Source organism: Microtus ochrogaster, chromosome 7 (assembly GCF_000317375.1).
Source record: "Microtus ochrogaster isolate Prairie Vole_2 chromosome 7, MicOch1.0, whole genome shotgun sequence".
NCBI lineage: Eukaryota > Metazoa > Chordata > Mammalia > Rodentia > Cricetidae > Microtus > Microtus ochrogaster.
Genome location: NC_022014.1, coordinates 40,660,590 through 40,678,198, shown reverse-complemented (window position 1 = coordinate 40,678,198; position 17,609 = coordinate 40,660,590). Strand labels below are relative to the sequence as shown.

General features: G+C 45.6%; 2 protein-coding genes across 3 annotated transcripts in view; one reads left to right on the top strand and one right to left on the bottom strand.

The window, feature by feature from the left end:
* Cnot8 (CCR4-NOT transcription complex subunit 8) overlaps nt 1–13,530 on the top strand; it is a 15,181-nt gene extending 1,651 nt beyond the window's left edge. The window contains exons 2-7 of one of the 2 annotated variants that reach the window (XM_005350022.3): nt 3,506–3,712; nt 5,537–5,730; nt 8,041–8,202; nt 9,259–9,403; nt 10,518–10,628; nt 12,346–13,530. In XM_005350022.3, the coding sequence (XP_005350079.1) occupies nt 3,596–3,712; nt 5,537–5,730; nt 8,041–8,202; nt 9,259–9,403; nt 10,518–10,628; nt 12,346–12,495 (879 nt within the window). In that variant the 5' untranslated portion in view covers nt 3,506–3,595 and the 3' untranslated portion in view covers nt 12,496–13,530. Of the gene's footprint in view, nt 1–3,500; nt 3,713–5,536; nt 5,731–8,040; nt 8,203–9,258; nt 9,404–10,517; nt 10,629–12,345 lie in introns of both variants that reach the window. The other variant, XM_013347474.2, reaches the window with a different exon arrangement.
* Nucleotides 13,531–16,585: 3,055 nt separating this feature from the next.
* Nucleotides 16,586–17,609, bottom strand: part of Gemin5 (gem nuclear organelle associated protein 5) — a 48,876-nt gene continuing 47,852 nt past the window's right edge. The window contains exon 28 of the mRNA XM_005350297.3: nt 16,586–17,082. Coding sequence (XP_005350354.1) covers nt 16,915–17,082 — 168 coding nt within the window. The 3' untranslated portion in view covers nt 16,586–16,914. The remainder of the gene's footprint in view (nt 17,083–17,609) is intronic.

The following is a 17,609-nucleotide window of genomic DNA, read 5'->3' as shown; positions in this document are numbered from 1 at the left end:
CCGAGCCCCCCCCAAGGAATTTTTGAAGGATAATTTTTTTTTTAGAGATTAATTTTATTTAAGTGTGTCTCTTGGATGTCACATGTGTGTTGGTGTCAAAAGCAGGCAGAAGAGGTGTCAACATTCTCTGGAGCTAAAGAGTTACGAGTCGACCCACATAAGCACTACAAACTAAACTCTGGTCTTCTGAAAGAGCCCCAAGTGCTAAACCATCATTCCAGCTCCATTCTTTTCTATGCTATTATATTGTTATTATTATGTCTTCCCCTTTAAGCATATTATTATAATATTGATATTATATGTTGCAAATAATAATAATTGTGTGTATACACATGCCAAATCGTGATAACTTGAGGGTTAAGTTCTTTCATTGAGTGAGTCTGGGGCTCAAACTTAAGTTATTAGGCTTATTAGGAAATGCCTTTACAACCAAGCTTCTCTGTTTTGTTTTCTTTTAAAAACCGGTCTCAGCCAGTTGTGGTGGTGCTAGCATTTGGAGGCAGGTGCAGGTGGAGCTCTGAGTTCAAGGTCAGTCTGTTCCACAGAGTGAGTTCTAGCACAGCCAGGGCTACATAGAGAAACCTATCCCAAAGAAACTAAATACATTGAAATAAAAGCAGGGTCTTCCTCTGTATCCCTGGCTGGCCTCAAATTAGTGGTGATCCTCCTTCCTCAGCCTCCTGAGTGCAGGATTGCCATCTTATTTCTGAGTGTATCCAGATTAGTATGTTAGTTTTTCTTTGAGTTGTGAAATCCATTATTGCTCTTTTGATAGTAACTTCAGTAATGAGGTTACTGTAAGGCTGTTATACCAATAACTGTACTTGAAAGCATAGACTCGTTCTGCTCCAAGATGTGAGGGAGAGCCTGAGCTCCTGGCTGGAAATTGGAGACCTTGGCCTGTGTTAGGTTGCTGTTTCTTATCTCCCCTGCAGTCATTATGTCCAGGAAGTTCACTTGCCCAGTTAAATGTGCATTGTGTGATCCCCTTGTGTGCCTAGAAACTCTGTGGCTCTTTCTGTGAATGACAGGCCCCAAAGCCAAGGCTGGTCTGTAACTTCCAGTGCCTTAGCACAGGTTGGCTTCTGGAGGCATGGGTCAGCACTCTTCTCTTGGTTCTTCATCAGAGGAAAAGCCCTGCCTTTCGGGGCTGGAGTCTGCTGTTCATATTCTCACAGATTTGCCAGGGAAAGGTTTGCTGCAGGAATGTCTTGTGAGTCTTTGTCAGTGTCTGCTCCTGTGTGGTCCTCCTTTACCAGGTGATGTAGCAGTAGCCCTGGAAGTGGGTGACATCCTGAAACAAATTTCCTTTGAAACAACTTTAGGCAGTTTGTTTCTTTATGCCTGTGTCCTTTTTACTTTAATGGAAACATCTTTTTTTTTTTTTTTTTCTTCGAGACAAGGTTTCTCTAGTTTTGGTGCCTGTCCTGGAACTAGCTCTTGTAGACCAAGCTGGTCTCGAACTCACAGAGATCCGCCTGTCTCTGCCTCCCGAGTGCTGGGATTAAAGGCATGCGCCACCATCGCCCAGCGTGGAAACATCTCTTAAAAGTTCAGGAGTGACACCCACTTACCTTCTGTAGTTTATGGCAGTGACGGGGGAGCAAGGTCGTGGCACCTGTTTCTTTTTTTTTTTTGTTTGTTTGTTTTTTTGTTTTTCGAGACAGGGTTTCTCTGTGGCTTTGGAGCCTGTCCTGGAACTAGCTCTGTAGACCAGGCTGGTCTCGAACTCACAGAGATCCGCCTGTCTCTGCCTCCCGAGTGCTGGGATTAAAGGCGTGCGCCACCATCGCCCAGCGTGGAAACATCTCTTAAAAGTTCAGGAGTGACACCCACTTACCTTCTGTAGTTTATGGCAGTGACGGGGGAGAAAGGTCGTGGCACCTGTTTCACAGTAACGGGGCATGGACAGTGACTGCAGCAGCCAGAGGTGGCTCATGCCTATAACACTTGGGCCAACTTGGGGAACTCCTCTCTGTTGTCAGGAAGTTGCATTTACTGCAGTTCATTGTGAATGTGCATCTTTCCTGTCCTCCGTTCACTGGCAAGCCTTCATTGACAGAGCGAAAGCAGGAGAAATGGATGGGCCTTTAAGAAGTAGCTGCCAAGCCGGGCGGTGGTGGCGCACGCCTTTAATCCCAGCACTCGGGAGGCAGAAGCAGGTGGATCTCTGAGTTCAAGGCCATCCTGGCCTACCGAGTGAGATCCAGGAGAGCCAGGACTACACAGGGAAACCCTGTCTGTCTCAAAACCCCCCAAAAACAAAAACCAAAACAAAACAAAAAAACCCAACCCAAATAATACAAAACAGACAGAAGAGTGATCCTCGCTCTCTTCTGGAGTTTCTATTGCACCTGTCAGTTCTGAGGTAGAAAACAAAGATTTCCCTTGTTCTGGTCTTTAGAAACCCCTCTATTTCCTTTACTGTTACTGAATTGTTTTGCCCTTGTGCACTGGAGCCCACCATAACATACTGTGTTGAGGATCCATAAAGTGGGTTTGCATTAAAAGAAAGCTTTTATGGGCAAGAGAGTTAGGTCAGTGGTTAAGGGCACTTCTTATTGTTGTGAAAGACCCGGGTTCAATTCCCAACAACCACATAGAGGCTCACCACCTCCTTAGACACTAAGCACACATATGGTGCACAGACAAATAAAATAATAAAAATAAATCTTAGAGAATATTTAAAAGAAGCTCTTATGCCATTGTGTACACCCCACCCCAGCGTTTCCCTGTATTGCTACACTGGCCTCTAACTTGTGTTTAACTTCCCAAGTTAATGCCAGGGCATCTTGTCATGGGATGTGTGTGTTTTGGCATCCTGATCAAGCCTGAGGTTGTTTTGTGAAACACGAGCTCTGTGTTGATTTGCTGTAGTGACAGTATTATTCAGAGCTCATACTTGCCACCTTCAGTTGTTGTTCTTTTTTTAAATTTTACTTTATGTGAATGAATTTTGCCTACAGAATGTGTGTTTACCATGTGTCTCTTTGGTGCCTGTGGAGGCCAGAAGAGGGCATCAGACTCCCTAGAACTGGAATTATAGATGGATGTAGACTACCAGTCGAGTCCTAAGAACTGAACCTGGATCCTCGGCAGTAACTAGTGCTCAACTGCTGAGCCATTTCTCTAGTCCCACCTCTCTGTTCTTATGGTGGAGTTAGTGCTTAGCCTCACAGGGCTGTGGAGAGGGCTAGGTAGCCAAGAGCATTTGCTGGTCTCATGGAAGATCCAGGTTTGGTTCCCAGCACCCATATATGGTGCCTCACAACCATCTCTAAGTACAGTTCTGAGGGATTTGATGCCCTTTCTGGCCTTTGTGTGCTGTATGTACAGTAGGTAGGTCAGACTGGTCTTAAACTCCCCATCCTCTGCCTTGGCCTCCTGGGCGTTAGGATCGTATGTCTGTGTCACTGTATCTGTCTAAAATACAGTTTTGATGTTTGTTTTATTGGCAACTTAGACCATATGTAAACTTACATGATTTCAAAATCTTTAAGTCTAGATTGGACTCAGTGTGGACGATCAAATCCAGCAGGAGGAGGTGTGTTCGCTTGCCTAGTTAATGCACAGTGGCTCCTGAGGCGTCTTCAGGATGCCTGCGGCACTTGTGGAAAACAGCCAGGTCATCTGTGAGGTGTGGGCCAGCAATCTAGAGGAAGAGATGCGGAAGATCCGAGAGATTGTTCTCAGCTACAGCTACATCGCCATGGTGAGTAGGTCTTACCACCAAAGGTTAGACTGATGGAAAAACACATTTCTTCTGTCAATCAAGGTAGCCAGTGTCTCTGAGGAGGGCATAACCTCTGATACAAGTTTTTGTAACGTTCCTGTTTGAAAGTCTTTTTATATTTTTATTTTTGTTTATTTTAGGGATCTGGATAGGTAGCTCTGACTTGCCCCGCGCTCCCTAGGTAGCCCAGGCAGGCCTTGAAATGAACCTGTTCTGATCTTCCTGCTTCTGCCTTGGCTGAGGTTATAGGTCTGTGCCATTGTGCCCATTGTATGTGTGGTGCTGGACAAGTGCTCTAGCATCTGACCTGCCCCGGCCCCATAGGTGTATCTCTTCACACATGTGATTTGGTTGTGTGGTATTTATTAATTGAATTTGGAGACATGGTTTCATATAACACGGGCTCCTCTTGAACTTGCTGTATATCAGGAGGATGACTTGACTTCCTGATCCTCTTCCCTCTATCTCACAAGTGCTGGGATTACCGCACCGCGTGTGCTAACAGGCCTGGCTTCTGTTTTCAAAATATTTAGATATTTTGTTGCTTGGCACTCAAAAGTCAGGAGATAGCAAATTCCAGATCTGGCATTTCTGGGTAAAGTGGGAAGAGGTATTATACTCCATTGCTTACTTTCCTGCCTGACCTCGCTAAGGCAAGGCTTGTCTTAAACCAGCCCCTGAGCAAGCAGGGGTTCTGTTCCACTCCAGGCTTGCTGCTTGCCACTATGTGGCTACAAACCCTGCTTTCACTACTCTGAGAAGCATTAGCCTTACAAGCTCTCCCAACAGACTAAGATTCTGTAATCCCGACACTTGGAATGGGGGTTCAGGACACTTGTGGGGAGATCAGGGGTTCACAACCAGCAAGTTTAGGTCAGTCTGGGCTTTATAAGGGAAAAGTTTTATATACACGGCAATGGGACAGTCACTCAAGAAAAGAACAGCTGCATTTGTCCTTGATGAGAGCTCTGAATAGCAGGCCAGCAGCCATGATGCTCTCTCAAGTCACACACAAAGAAACTAATGTGAAGGAGCAAAGGTCTTGTGAGCCATCATATCCAATGTGGCTGTATTTGTATTTAACTCATATTAGATGCTCTTAGCTGGAGAGATGGCTCAGTGGTTAAGAGCACTGACTGCTCTTCCAGAGGACCCAGGTTCAATTCTTAGCAACCATATGGCAGCTCACAACTGTAACTCCAATTCCAGGGGACCTAACACCTAGGGCAAAACAGCAATGCAGCTAGCTAGCTAGCTAGCTAGCTAGAGAAACTCCTTTGGAGGGACGGCTCAACAGTTGAGAGCACTTGTTGCTCTTCCAGAGGACTCATTTAATTTCTCGTACCTATGTGACAGCTCACAACTGTCTGAAACTCCAAGTCCAGGGACTCCAGCATCCTCACAGACATATATGCAGGTAAAACACCAATGCACATGAAATAAAAATTATTTTTTTTTTTTAAAAAAAGGTCCTACCTGACTTCCCATTTCCCTTCAGTTACCAAGTCACCTGTCCCAGGTCCTGTTGTATTCCAGACCTTGGGGGCTTATCTTGGGGCTTTTAGAAAATGAAGAGCAAGCCGGGCGATGGTGGCGCACGCCTTTAATCCCAGCACTTGGGAGGCAGAGGCAGGCGGATCTCTGTGAGTTCGAGACCAGCCTGGTCTACAGAGCTAGTTCCAGGACAGGCTCCAAAGCCACAGAGAAACCCTGTTTCGGAAAAAAAAAAAAAAAAAAAAAAAAAAATGAAGAGCAATTTTGAAGCCACTTGGTGAGACTTACTGGTGAGGCTTTTGTTCCTAGGACACAGAGTTTCCAGGTGTTGTGGTACGACCGATTGGTGAATTTCGAAGCTCCATAGATTACCAGTATCAGCTTTTGCGGTGCAATGTTGACCTTCTAAAAATCATTCAACTGGGCCTTACATTCACAAATGAGAAAGGGGAGTACCCTTCTGGAATCAACACATGGCAGTTCAACTTCAAGTTCAACCTGACGTAAGTGTCTGAGAGACCCCTCGGTGTTATTCTTAGATGCCTGCATTTGAGCGAACTGAATCGATTGCCATAGGCTTTACTTATCAAAGCTTTTTTTCCTTTTTTGGGGGAGGGGGTCTTTATTACGTATCTCTGGCTGTCCTGGAACTTGCTATGTAGACCAGGCTGAACTTGAACTCATAGAAATCCACCAGTCGCTCTCTCCAGAATGCTGGGATTAAAGGTGTGTGTTACCACACATTAATTATATTTTTATTTCATTCAATATACATAGGTGTTAGAATAGTTAAGAAGAGGCATTTTCCTTTTTTTTTTTTTTTTTTAAAGACAGGATCTCTAGGGCCGGGCGGTGGTGGCGCACGCCTTTAATCCCAGCACTTGGGAGGCAGAGGCAGGTGGATCTTTGTGAGTTCGAGGCCATCCTGGTTTACAAGAGCTAGTTCCAGGACAGGCTCCAAAGCTACAGAGAAACCCTGTCTCGAAAAACAAAACAAACAAAAAAAAAAACAAAAAAAAAAAAAGACAGGATCTCTATATAGCCTTGGATCTGTAGACTAGGCTGGCCTCAAACCTGCAGAAATCTGTCTGCCTCTGTCCCGAGGGTGCTGGAACTAAACCACAATGTCTGGGAAGCTTAGTTTTCTTTGAAGAACTCGTGCAACTTAGCCTAAAAAACATTCCAGGCTGTTGTGTAGCTCAGTGGAATAGTACTCAAATAGTATATTTGAGGCCCAGGGGTTTATTCCCCAGTACCACAGAAGAGAGACAACCCAGTTAGAAACTGGCAAAAGATAGGCTGTCGTGGTGCACACTTTAATCCCAACGCTCAGGAGGCAGAGGCAGGCAGATCTCTGTGGGTTCAAGGCCAGCCTAGTCTATATAATCAGTCCCAGGACAGCCAGGGCTACAAAGATGGAACGTGTCTCAAATTCCTTACCTTAAAACAAAAAAGCTGACAAAAGTTCTGAACAGATTATAGCTGGTCTTTCTTGTCAGACTGTCTTTGGACTGCCAGTTCCCAAATAATGACACAGAGACTTATTATAAAAGCTTGGCTTTAGCTTAGGCTTGTCCCACTAGCTCTTTTAAATTCACCAGTTTCTGTTAATCTACGGTCTGCCACGTGGCTCTTTACCTCTCCTCCATTCTGTACATCCAACTCCCTCTGTGTCTTGCTGGCTAATTCCTTGTGCACCTGAGTTCCTCTCTCTTCCTGGAAATCCCTCCCATCTTCTCCTGCCTAGCTATTGCCTGTTCAGCTCTTTATTAAATCAATCAGAATAAAACAGTGACACATTTTACATAGTGTGAACAAACACTCTGCAACAGTAGATTTTTTAAGATTTTTAAATTCTATTTTATACATATCGATATTTTGCTTGCATGTATGTCTATGTATCGTGTATATGCCTGGTGTCCACAGAAGTCAGAAGAGGGCATCAGATCCCCTGGAACTGGTGTTATAGATGGTTGTGAGCCACTACGTGGGTGTTGGGAACGGTTCCTCTGCAAAAGTTCTTATGTACTGAACCTCCTCTCCAGCCCACCTTATTTATTTATTTTTAGAATAAACTTGTTTTAGTTCTGTTTCATTTGTTTTGTATAATTCTATTTTAAATGATACAAAGGAATAAAAATTTGAATAATTAAAAATTTAAAAACAGGGGCTGGATAGATGGTTTAGCACTTAAGAGTACCAGCTACTCTGCCAGAGGTTGAGTTCAATTTCCAGCTCCCGCATGACAACTGTCTGTAATGGGGGTCTGAATGCCCTCTTCTGGTATGCGAATATACATGCAGTTAAAATACCCATATACAACTAGGTCATGGTGGTGTACGCCTTTAATCCCAGCAGAGGCAGAGGCAGGTGGATCTCTGTGAGTTCGAGGCCAGCCTGATCACAAGAGCTAGTTCCAGGACAGCCAGGACTACTACACAGAGAAACCCTATCTCGGAAAAACAACAACAACAACAACAAAAAAAAAACAAAATAAAAACCCACCCATATATGTAAAATAAATACATATATTGAAAACAAAGACAAAAAAATGAGCTAGAAGGGTGGCTCAATGGTTAAGGCATTGGCTGTCTTCCAGAAGACCTGGACTTGATACCTAGCACTCACATGGTGGCTTACAACTCTGATTCATTCATTTAAAAACAACAACAAAACAATCCAAAGTGAGAGGATGTAGATCCTCTGTAGGAAATGTGTATGTTGGTTTGTGGAGTGCTTCGGGGATGCTGGTGATATTTGCCCTGCTTCTGTGTCATACCCACCAGCTCACACTGATGCCTTGTTTTTTTCAGAGAGGATATGTACTCCCAGGATTCCATAGACCTCCTTGCAAACTCAGGGCTGCAGTTCCAGAAGCATGAGGAGGAAGGGATCGACACACTGCACGTCACAGAGCTGCTCATGACGTCAGGAGTGGTTCTCTGTGACAACGTCAAGTGGCTTTCATTTCACAGGTCAGTCCCTGGGCACAATGGCCTGTCTCTTCTTTCACTGTTTCTGTCTGCTGACTTTGGCTGGATTGGAGAGGAACTGAATTCTTGTGGATTGGAGTTGTACTAGCACTTTGGCAGCAGCAGTGCAAAGCTGGAGGTGGTGCTGGTGCGCATGTGTCCAGTGTGTAGGGAACATTGGGGCCATATAGACGTTTTGCTTTATATATCCTTCCGTGATGTATTCCAGGTGGATAGGTGGATGGAGTCTGCTGTGTGCTTGGCTGTTTTCAGCCTGGTGTGGATTGTCCTTCCTAACATCTTCAAATGGCAGATATTCTTTCTATACTCTTGGAGATTTTTTCTTTTTTTCCCTCTTGAGACAGGTTTTCTCTGTAGCTTTGTAGCCTGTCCTGGAACTCACTCTGTAGATCAGGCTGGCCTGGTACTCACAGAGGTCTGTATGCCACCACCGCCCTGGTGGCTGGCTGGCTTATTTATTTATTCATTCATTCATTTATTTATCTATTTATTTATTATGTATGCGGTGTTCTCAGTATTCTGTCTGCATGTATGCCTGCAGGCCAGAAGAGGCACCAGATCTTATTACAGATGGTTGTGAGCCACCATGCAGTTGCTGGGACTTGAACTCAGGACCTTTAGGAAGAGCAAGCAGTGCTCTTGACCACTGAGCCATCTCTCCAGCCCCGGTTTTTTGTTTTTAAAGGTGTGTGTGTGTGTGTGTGTGTGTGTGTGTGTGTGTGTGTGTGTGTGTGTGTGTTTTGACCCTTTGGAGCTTAATTTACAGGAATTTGTGAGCTATCTGATATGGGTGCTAGGATTTGAACTCTGATCCTCCTGATTACTTTTAGCTGATCCTTCTCTATGGCCCCTAAAGCCTTACTTTTGAGTTTTGATGAATTAAATTCACACAAACTCTCAGGCTCTTGTTTGCTTCCCATAGTAGCTTGCCCTAGGAACTTACTGAATGGGAAGTTGAGATTAATCAAGTCCCCAGCCTCAGGTGGTTTCAGGCTGGTTTGGAGCTGCTCTCTGACCCCTGCTTCCTTCTTCCCTCAGTGGTTATGACTTCGGCTACATGGTAAAGTTGCTTACAGATTCTCGATTGCCAGAAGAAGAACATGAGTTTTTCCACATCCTGAATCTTTTCTTCCCATCTATTTATGATGTGAAATACCTGATGAAGAGCTGCAAAAATCTTAAGGTAATAAACAACATTCTCCTTAATATTTGTAATAAAACAAGCAAACCTTAAACTCAAGACATGTTTTGCTTTACTAATATATTCAGCTTTTTTTGAGACCTGCCGTACTTCTCTAAAGAGGGTGCTGATTGGGCTGAGCGGCACAGGGCTTCCTGTAGCTGCCTTTGTTGGAACTTGGCACCAAAAGAGCCCTATTTCCTCCTCCTCCTCCTCCTCCTCCTCCTTTTCTTCTTCTTTTTTATGATTTATTTAACTTATGTGCATTGTATGAGGGTGTCAGATCCCCTGGAACTGGATTTACAGACAGTTGTGAGCTGTCATGTGGGTGCTGGGAATTGGTCTAGCCCAGAGCCCTATTTCTTGCATCTTGAGTCTGGTTGCTTTCCTCTTAGGTCTGAGAACCTCAAAGTAGTTGGTGACAGGAAGCCATGTACAGTATGTTATGACAGTTGTCCTACACTGTCCCACATTCTTTGAGGGGTTTTAAGATTTATTTATTTATTTATTATGTATACAGTGTTCTGCCTGTATGTCTGCCTGCAGACCAGAAGAGGATGCCAGATCTCATAACTGATGGTTGTGAGCCACCATATGGTTGCTGGGAACTGAATTCAGGACCTCTTGAAGTGCAACCAGTGCTCCTAACTGCTGAGTCATCTCTCTAGCCCATAAGTTCAAAAAGGCCAGACAGTGGTGGTGCACCCCTTTAATCCCAACATTCGGAAGGCAGAGGCAGGCTGATCTCTATGAGTTCGAGGCCAGCCTGGTCTACAGAATGAGTTCTAAGACAGCCAGGGCTACACAGAGAAACCCTGTCTTCAAAAAAACAAAAAACAGTTGAAGAGGTTGGGCCTGTGAGATGGCTCAGTGGGTGAAGGTGTCTCTGCCAACCTGGTGGACCTGAGTTTGATGTCTGCAGCCTGTGTGGTAGGAGAGAACTGACTTGGGAAAATCTCATCTCTTCATGCACATTCATGTGTTTTGTTTGGGAAGAAGAGAGTGAAGATCTAAAAACGGCTACTGAGGCCTGTTCTACCGCTGGACTCTTGAGTAGACTCACCTAAGTTCAGGAGAAGAGTGTTGGTGTGTGATGTCTCTGCTTTCTGTGCTCTAGGGAGGTCTTCAGGAGGTGGCTGACCAGCTGGATCTGCAGAGGATTGGAAGGCAGCACCAAGCAGGCTCAGACTCCCTGCTGACAGGGATGGCTTTCTTCAGGATGAAAGAGGTAATGCTCCAGTGGGAGCCCCCGGGTGCGAGGTCTGAGTTTCCAGGCAGCTTTTCCTTTATCTTCTGCTTTTTATACAAGGAATGTTATTTGTTAGTCTACCCACTGGACCAAGGATTATTTCTCTAATGAAGAGTAACTTTCTCTTGGAGTTTATTTATCTACTCTTTAACTTTTAAAATGTTTGAAGAAAAAGAACATGCTTTGAAAAATTATAGTGAAAGCTAGGCAGTTGTGATCTCAGCCAGTGCTTAGGAGGACGAGGCAGGTGGATCTCGAGTTCAAGGACAGCCTGATCTACAGAATGAGTTCCAGGACAGCCAGGGACACACAGAGAAACCCTGTCTCAAGGAAAAAAATTACAACTTTGTTGACATTTTTCTTTTATTGTTTTTGGTTATCCTGTCTCATTGTGTAGCCCTGGCATGATTTAAATTCTTATACAGGGATCTGTTTTGCCTCTTGAGTGCTGGAATTAAAGGTTTAGGCCTGTCTTTGAACCCATGGCTATCCCCTTGCCTCAGTCTCCTAAAGACTGGGATTACAGCTGTGAGCTGCCATGCCTGGTTAGTTTCTCTCTCTCTCTCTCTCTCTCTCTCTCTCTCTCTCTCTCTCTCTCTCTCTCTCTTTTGGTTTTTCGAGACAGGATTTCTCTCTGTGACTTCGAAGCCTGACCTGGAACTAGGTCTTGTAGACCAGGCTGGTCTCGAACTCACAGAGATCTGCCTGCCTCTGCCTCCCAAGTGCTGGGATTAAAGGTGTTGTCACCACCACTCGGCATTATTTCTTTTTTGCTGCTTTTAACCCTATTCATGAGTTGAGGTGTTTATTTAACTACTTTACTGTGGCTTTGACAAAATCCCTGAGCCATCAGCTTCAAAGGACTAGTTTACTTTGGTTTACAACTTGAGAGATTTTAGCCACTGGTTGGCTGGCTCTGCTTTGGTGAGCTAGAGCATCAGAGTGCTAGGGCCTGGCAGGAAGTCTGTTCATCTTCTGGTGACTTGGGAACAGAGAAGAGGCTGAGTATGGGAGGTGGTCCTGATGACTTCACTTACTCCCACTTAGTTTCACCTTAAGGTTTTGCCATTTCCTAGTAACCCTACAAATCGGTGCTAAGCCTTCAACACAAGGACTTCTAGGAACATATTACATCTAAATAGTAACAAGTGTGTTAGGTTGGTGGTTGCCAGCTGGCACACTTGGTGATACCTAGGAGATGTCTGTTATACTTGGGAGAGGTGGTGCTCCTGGCCAGGCTGCGCTCAACATTCTGTGATTGGTCCTGACAGTTTCTGCTCAGCGATACTAAGGTTGAGCTGCTTATTGAATGCTCACTGCCCAGGATCTCCTAGAAGTCACTTTCTGCCTCAGCTCTCGGGTGCTAGGCATGTGCGCCACTTCCATCTGGCTTTCATGACGTTTATAAATAAGGAACCATGAATGGAATGGAGTTGAAATGACTTGGCAAGCCTCAGTTCTTAATCACTGCCTTGTCTGGCAGCCGCTCAGGGTTCCCAGCAGTGACAAATCATAGGAATGCCAAGTCAGTTTCAGAAGTAGAGCCCCAGTGTAGAGAAACGAGCAGGAAGAGCCTATGCAGATGTTGGTGTCATTGCTGAGTTAGTGTCCAGTCTGCTGAGTGTCAGGGCATAAGAAGCTGGGAGGTGGCATGACTCCTGGCCCCAATCTCAGCCGGTTCTGTCCTATTCTGCAGCTATTCTTTGAGGACAGTATTGATGATGCCAAGTACTGTGGGCGCCTCTATGGCCTGGGCACGGGAGTGGCTCAGAAGCAGAATGAGGATGTGGACTCTGCCCAGGAGAAGATGAGCATCCTGGCCATGATCAACACCATGCAGCAGTGATAGCATGTGCACTATGCTGCCTGTGCCAACCGCCCCAGCAGTGATAGCACGTGCACCATGCTGCCTGTGCCATTCGCCCCAGCCACTGACCTGCATCTGCTCCGAGCAGAGACTCTGGGTTCTGTTTAAAGATGCCTTTATTTTAGATTCAGAAGGGGGTTTGCTCTGAATTTGTAAACAAGTCTTCCTTGTCCTCATGCCCACGCCCCTCTGCTGCCTCTTGCCACCAGCATCCATGGCTCCATGGACACCTTTTTAAACCTCCAGGATGTCTGAAACAAACCAGTAAAATGTATATGACTCTTAAGTGTTGTCATTCTTTTTCTTTTGGCTTTGCTGCTCTGATGAAGATTCTCAGATGAGCTGAGGCTGCCAGGGAACATGGTGTATGTTCCTGAGAAGTAGGGCTGCACCAGCAGGATGTCCTGACAGTGAATGACTGCTCTGCTGCAATCTGCAGAGTTCATAGTCTCCTTTTTGTGGTGGTAAGGTGGCACCTGAGCCTCCCCAGTCACCTTTCCAGATGAACTGCCCTAGACGAGGTCATGCTCCAAGTCTGTTTTGTTCCCAGCAGGGTGATCTCAATCAGCTGTGTCCTCTTAGCTTCCATTTATTTGTAAATGGAAATAGCAAGTCTGAGGTGGTAAAGCTGAGCTCTGGAATGCTGTCTTTGTAAAGTCACAGGAATCACTTGTGAGCAGGGCAGCAAGGGAATTCGCCCCAGACCTTGTAGAACCATCCCCACAGCTGTGCTCAGAAGCCAATGATTTTTTTTTTAAGGTTACATTTAGGAGCACACTTTTTTTAAATGGCTATAGAAAGTACAATTTTGAGAAAGCAGAAACTTCTTTGGGAGGCAGAAATAGACGGCAGCAGCTCATCGAAACTGGAGTGGGCTTCCATTTTAAAAGCTTATGGGAAACTGAATTTGAAATGATTACAAAATGTCAAGTATTAAAGCTGGTATTTAAGATGCTTGTAAATATTATTTATGTTTTTAATTTTGTAAAATAAAGATTGCTTTTTAACCACTGGCATGAGGTGTGGTCTTTGGTAGCTAGGAACTGGTATCTGTGACAGGAATGGTATACCTCAGAACCAGCCAGCCTTGGAAGGAAGGTCTCATTGAGGGAGCACACCTTCACACTCCGCTGTTTGTTGGGCCTTACTAGGACAGAGTAGTTTTAATTGTATTCTCCCTGGCCACTCGTATATAGTGGATTAGGCTCAAGGGGATTATGCAGGACATCTTGAACTTTAGTTTTTTTCCAGCCTTTTCTGTTGGCACAAAAAGGTAAGACAGTCAGGTATTAGGGTCCTTCTAGTCAGGGTCTTGTGTTACATAGGCTGGCCCTGATCTCCGAGTCATCCACCTGAATAGTGAGGCATATTGGTTTGCACCACTGTACCCAACAGATCTAGAACTTTGGCTGGTGGGTTTGCACTAAGATACCAGTGAGGTCTGTGGTGAAGGCAGCAGAGTGGCTCTGAGTAACGAATGGTGCCCTGGTGTGCTCCTAGGTCTTAGACAGTGCGGGAACATTCCACTTAGACTCAAACCGCTGAGAAGTGGGACTAAGTACTGCATAGAAAGGTGCTGGAGAGCCGGGCGGTGGTGGCGCATGCCTTTAATCCCAGCACTCGGGAGGCAGAGGCAGGCGGATCTCTGTGAGTTCGAGACCAGCCTGGTCTACAGAGCTAGTTCCAGGACAGGCTCCAAAGCCGCAGAGAAACCCCGTCTCGAAAAACAAAAAAAAAAAAAAAAAAAAAAAGGTGCTGGAGAACGGGCACTTGGTCTGTGAGAACTGTCATGTGAGCTCACAGTCATGGAGGAAGGTCATTGGTTAAGTAATAAAGAAACTGCTTGGCTTCATAGGTTAAAACATAGGTGGGAGGAGTAAACAACAGAATGCTGGGAGGAAGAGGAAGTGAGCTCAGACTCAACAGCTCGCCATGCTTCCCACTCCTGGGCAGACACACGCGATGAAACTCCGACCCAGGATGGACGTAGGCTAGAATCTTCCCAGTAAGCGTACCTCGGTGCTACACATTATTAGAAATGGGCTAGTCCAGGTGCGAGAGTTAGCCGAGAAGAGGCTAGGTATAATGGGCCAAGCAGTGTTTAAAAGAAATAAATTTGTGTGTTGTTATTTCGGGGCATAAGCTAGCAGGCGGCCGGGGTGCTGGGGACGCAGCCCTGCCACTCCTATTACAACACACAGGGCTGAACAACCTTAGCCTTTTGTCAGCCAATGCAGGCATTTGAAGAGCCCAGTGTTTGCAAATTACTAGTTTCTTAGCTTATTCAGCCAATGAACTTTCACTAAATACCTACTATCTCCTTAAGTGTTGGAATGAGCAATTGAGGACACAGTCCTCCTCACTGCAGGTAGCCTACCTGTAGCCGGACAGTAGATGACTCACAATATAGCCTGAGCTGTATAAGGGCACTGAGATTAAGGGATAGGGAGTGGCAGCAGCTGGACGAGACTTGTTGCAGGGCGAGGTGCTGAGAAGAGGCAGGAGGTGAAGGTGCAGAAAGAGAAGGGAATGCAGTCATTGCAGAGCATGAGGGAACCAGTAAGAGGTGGAAGAGGGCTCAGTGGTGGCGCACTCCTTTAATCCTAGCACTTGGGAGGCAGAGGCAGGCGGATCTTGGAGTATGAGGCAAGTCTGGTCTACAAAGTTTGATGACAATACAGAGAACCCTGTGTCAAAAATCCAAAAGCCAACCCCTCTCTCACCAAAAAAGACAGGTGGGAGAAGGTAATGAATAGGTCTAGCCCCCCCCCAAAGATTGCTCAGTAATTCATGCTTTCTGCTAGAACTCTGAGTGAACACCTCTGCATCTCTGAATTTGTGATTCTCTAAGTAGGGATACAGAAGTAATAATATCCAAATGTTAGCAGGTTGATAACACACATTGAAATGAGCAGTTGGCTCATTCAATTTTCTGTCATTATCATTTTTCTATTGGGTGAATGCGTATGTTTATGTACTATGGGTGTATCTGTTGATGTGGAGGTCAGAAGAGGGTGTTGGATCCCCTGGAATTGGAGTTACAGATGGCTGTAAGCCACCATGTGGAGTTGAAATTGAACCCAGGTCCTATGGAAGAACAGCCAGTGCTCTTAACCTGAACCATTGCTCTAGCTTATTGGATTATTACTACTTCTGAGACAAGGTCTTGCTTCAGGCAATTCCTCCTGCTTCTGGTTTTTCCCAGCAGTGACAGAGGTTACTGCAGTGTGCAGGGTTGCTCCCAACAAGCGCTGGTTTCAGCAAATCACAAAGGTGAGTTTGTAGTTACCAACTACTCTTTATTCAAGAGGAGGGAGCTAACCTTTCCCCTTCTGTAGATGAAATTGCTTGGAATTATCCCGTTCTTTATGTAGTCAAACCCACTCACATTTGTCAGGACTCTTGCCTTTAAAACCAATGCATCTTCCTAGAGTTCACACGATGGTACAGTGCTTCCTTTTCTTGGGGCTTAGCATTTTTTAGACCCCAAAGCCAGGCACACACAATTATCTCAAAATGAACATCCCATGGAATTCCAGCTGGGACTGTTTCTTGATGCCCACAGACGAAGCCTTCACAGTGGACCTCAAGAGAGACAGGAAGAAGGTGTGCTCTGCCCACCCAGCCTGAGCACGTCTGCTCTGCCCATTCTAGACCAGCGATGGAGGAGGCATCAGCCTCTGACCAGTCGTGCTGTGTGGTAACGAGCAGCAGGCCCAGGGCTGGTGAATAAATAGTACTTGGGGTTCCAGGGTGTAAAGTGAAGTCTAATGATCTGGGAGGCACAGGTAAAATGAGGAAATAGGTGCTGTTCTCCAGGCTGCGTTTTAGTCAATTCTCAAAAAGGGTTTTATGACCCCAAAGGTTAAAGAACCACTAACAGTTTTTTTTTTTCCTGAGCTGTCTGACCACAAAATCTGGAGGACAACATTAGCTCTGTTGTCAGAAAGCTAATGTTCAAGCCAACATGATGGGCAAGGCCAATTCTTTTAGTCTTTGAGAAGTGGGAAAGCCCTAACCCAGCACTGCTGTGTGTCGAATGCACCCCCCACAGAATGCTACACTTCTGAAGGTCAGGATTTATACAGGCAGCTGCATCTGGGATGGACAGACTTTGGGTGAGTACAAAGGTTTCTCTTTGGGGAAACCACGTAAGGCTGGAGACGATAGTCTTGGTGAGGGCTGGTTCTGAGCAACCCCGCCGGCTCTCCGCTCCATTACAGGAAACCACTTGGGAGGCACCAGGCAGGTTCCACTGTGAGTGGATCCAAGCTTCACCCTCAGATGTCAGGTGACCACAGCATCTTTCCATTGAAGATCAGGGTGAAGGCCAGGTGAGCTGTGACTGAGAAGAAAGCTGTCACATATGTGTGACACGGTTTTATGGCCTCTGGAAGTTCATGTGTGCAGGGTCTGGTAGTATCTTCTGTAAGCTCTAGTGTGGCCATATTTCTGAAGGAGCTCCTCGGCCTGTTGCTGCATCTCAGGGTTCACAGCACCAGGACACTGGGACCCGATGTGAAGCAAGACAAGGCAGCATTCCAGCACATCTGGGAAGGGCCAGGCCTAAAACAACAAGACAAGGCAGTGTCTGCAGGGGCGTGCAATGGCAATTCTGTGGAGAAATGCATGAACCTAATATGTCTGTTGGCTTGTCTTCATGGGTGAGTCCTCTAGTGTCCCCAAATCAACAGCTCCACACACTGCTCCTCCATGAGTGCTGGGCACGTGCTACTTGATTGTACTGACTTGATTGTTTTACATCTCAACTATACATAACTCTTTCTTAGTTTTCCCCAGGACTGAGCTGTAAGCCTACTGTGTGCTTAGTACTGCTACTTTCACAAATCACTTCAGCTATGACTTCAGCTATGCAGAGACAACTGCACCCTAAGTTTTTTCTTGTCTTTTTTTTAAAAAAATTTATTTATTAATTATGTATACAGTGTTCTGTCTGTCTGTATGCTTGCTGGCCAGAAGAGGACACCAGATGTCATTACAGATGGCTGTGAGCCACCATGTGGTTGCTGGGAATTGAACTCAGGACCTCTGGAAGAGCAGTCAGTGCTCTTAACCTCTGAGCCATCTCTCTA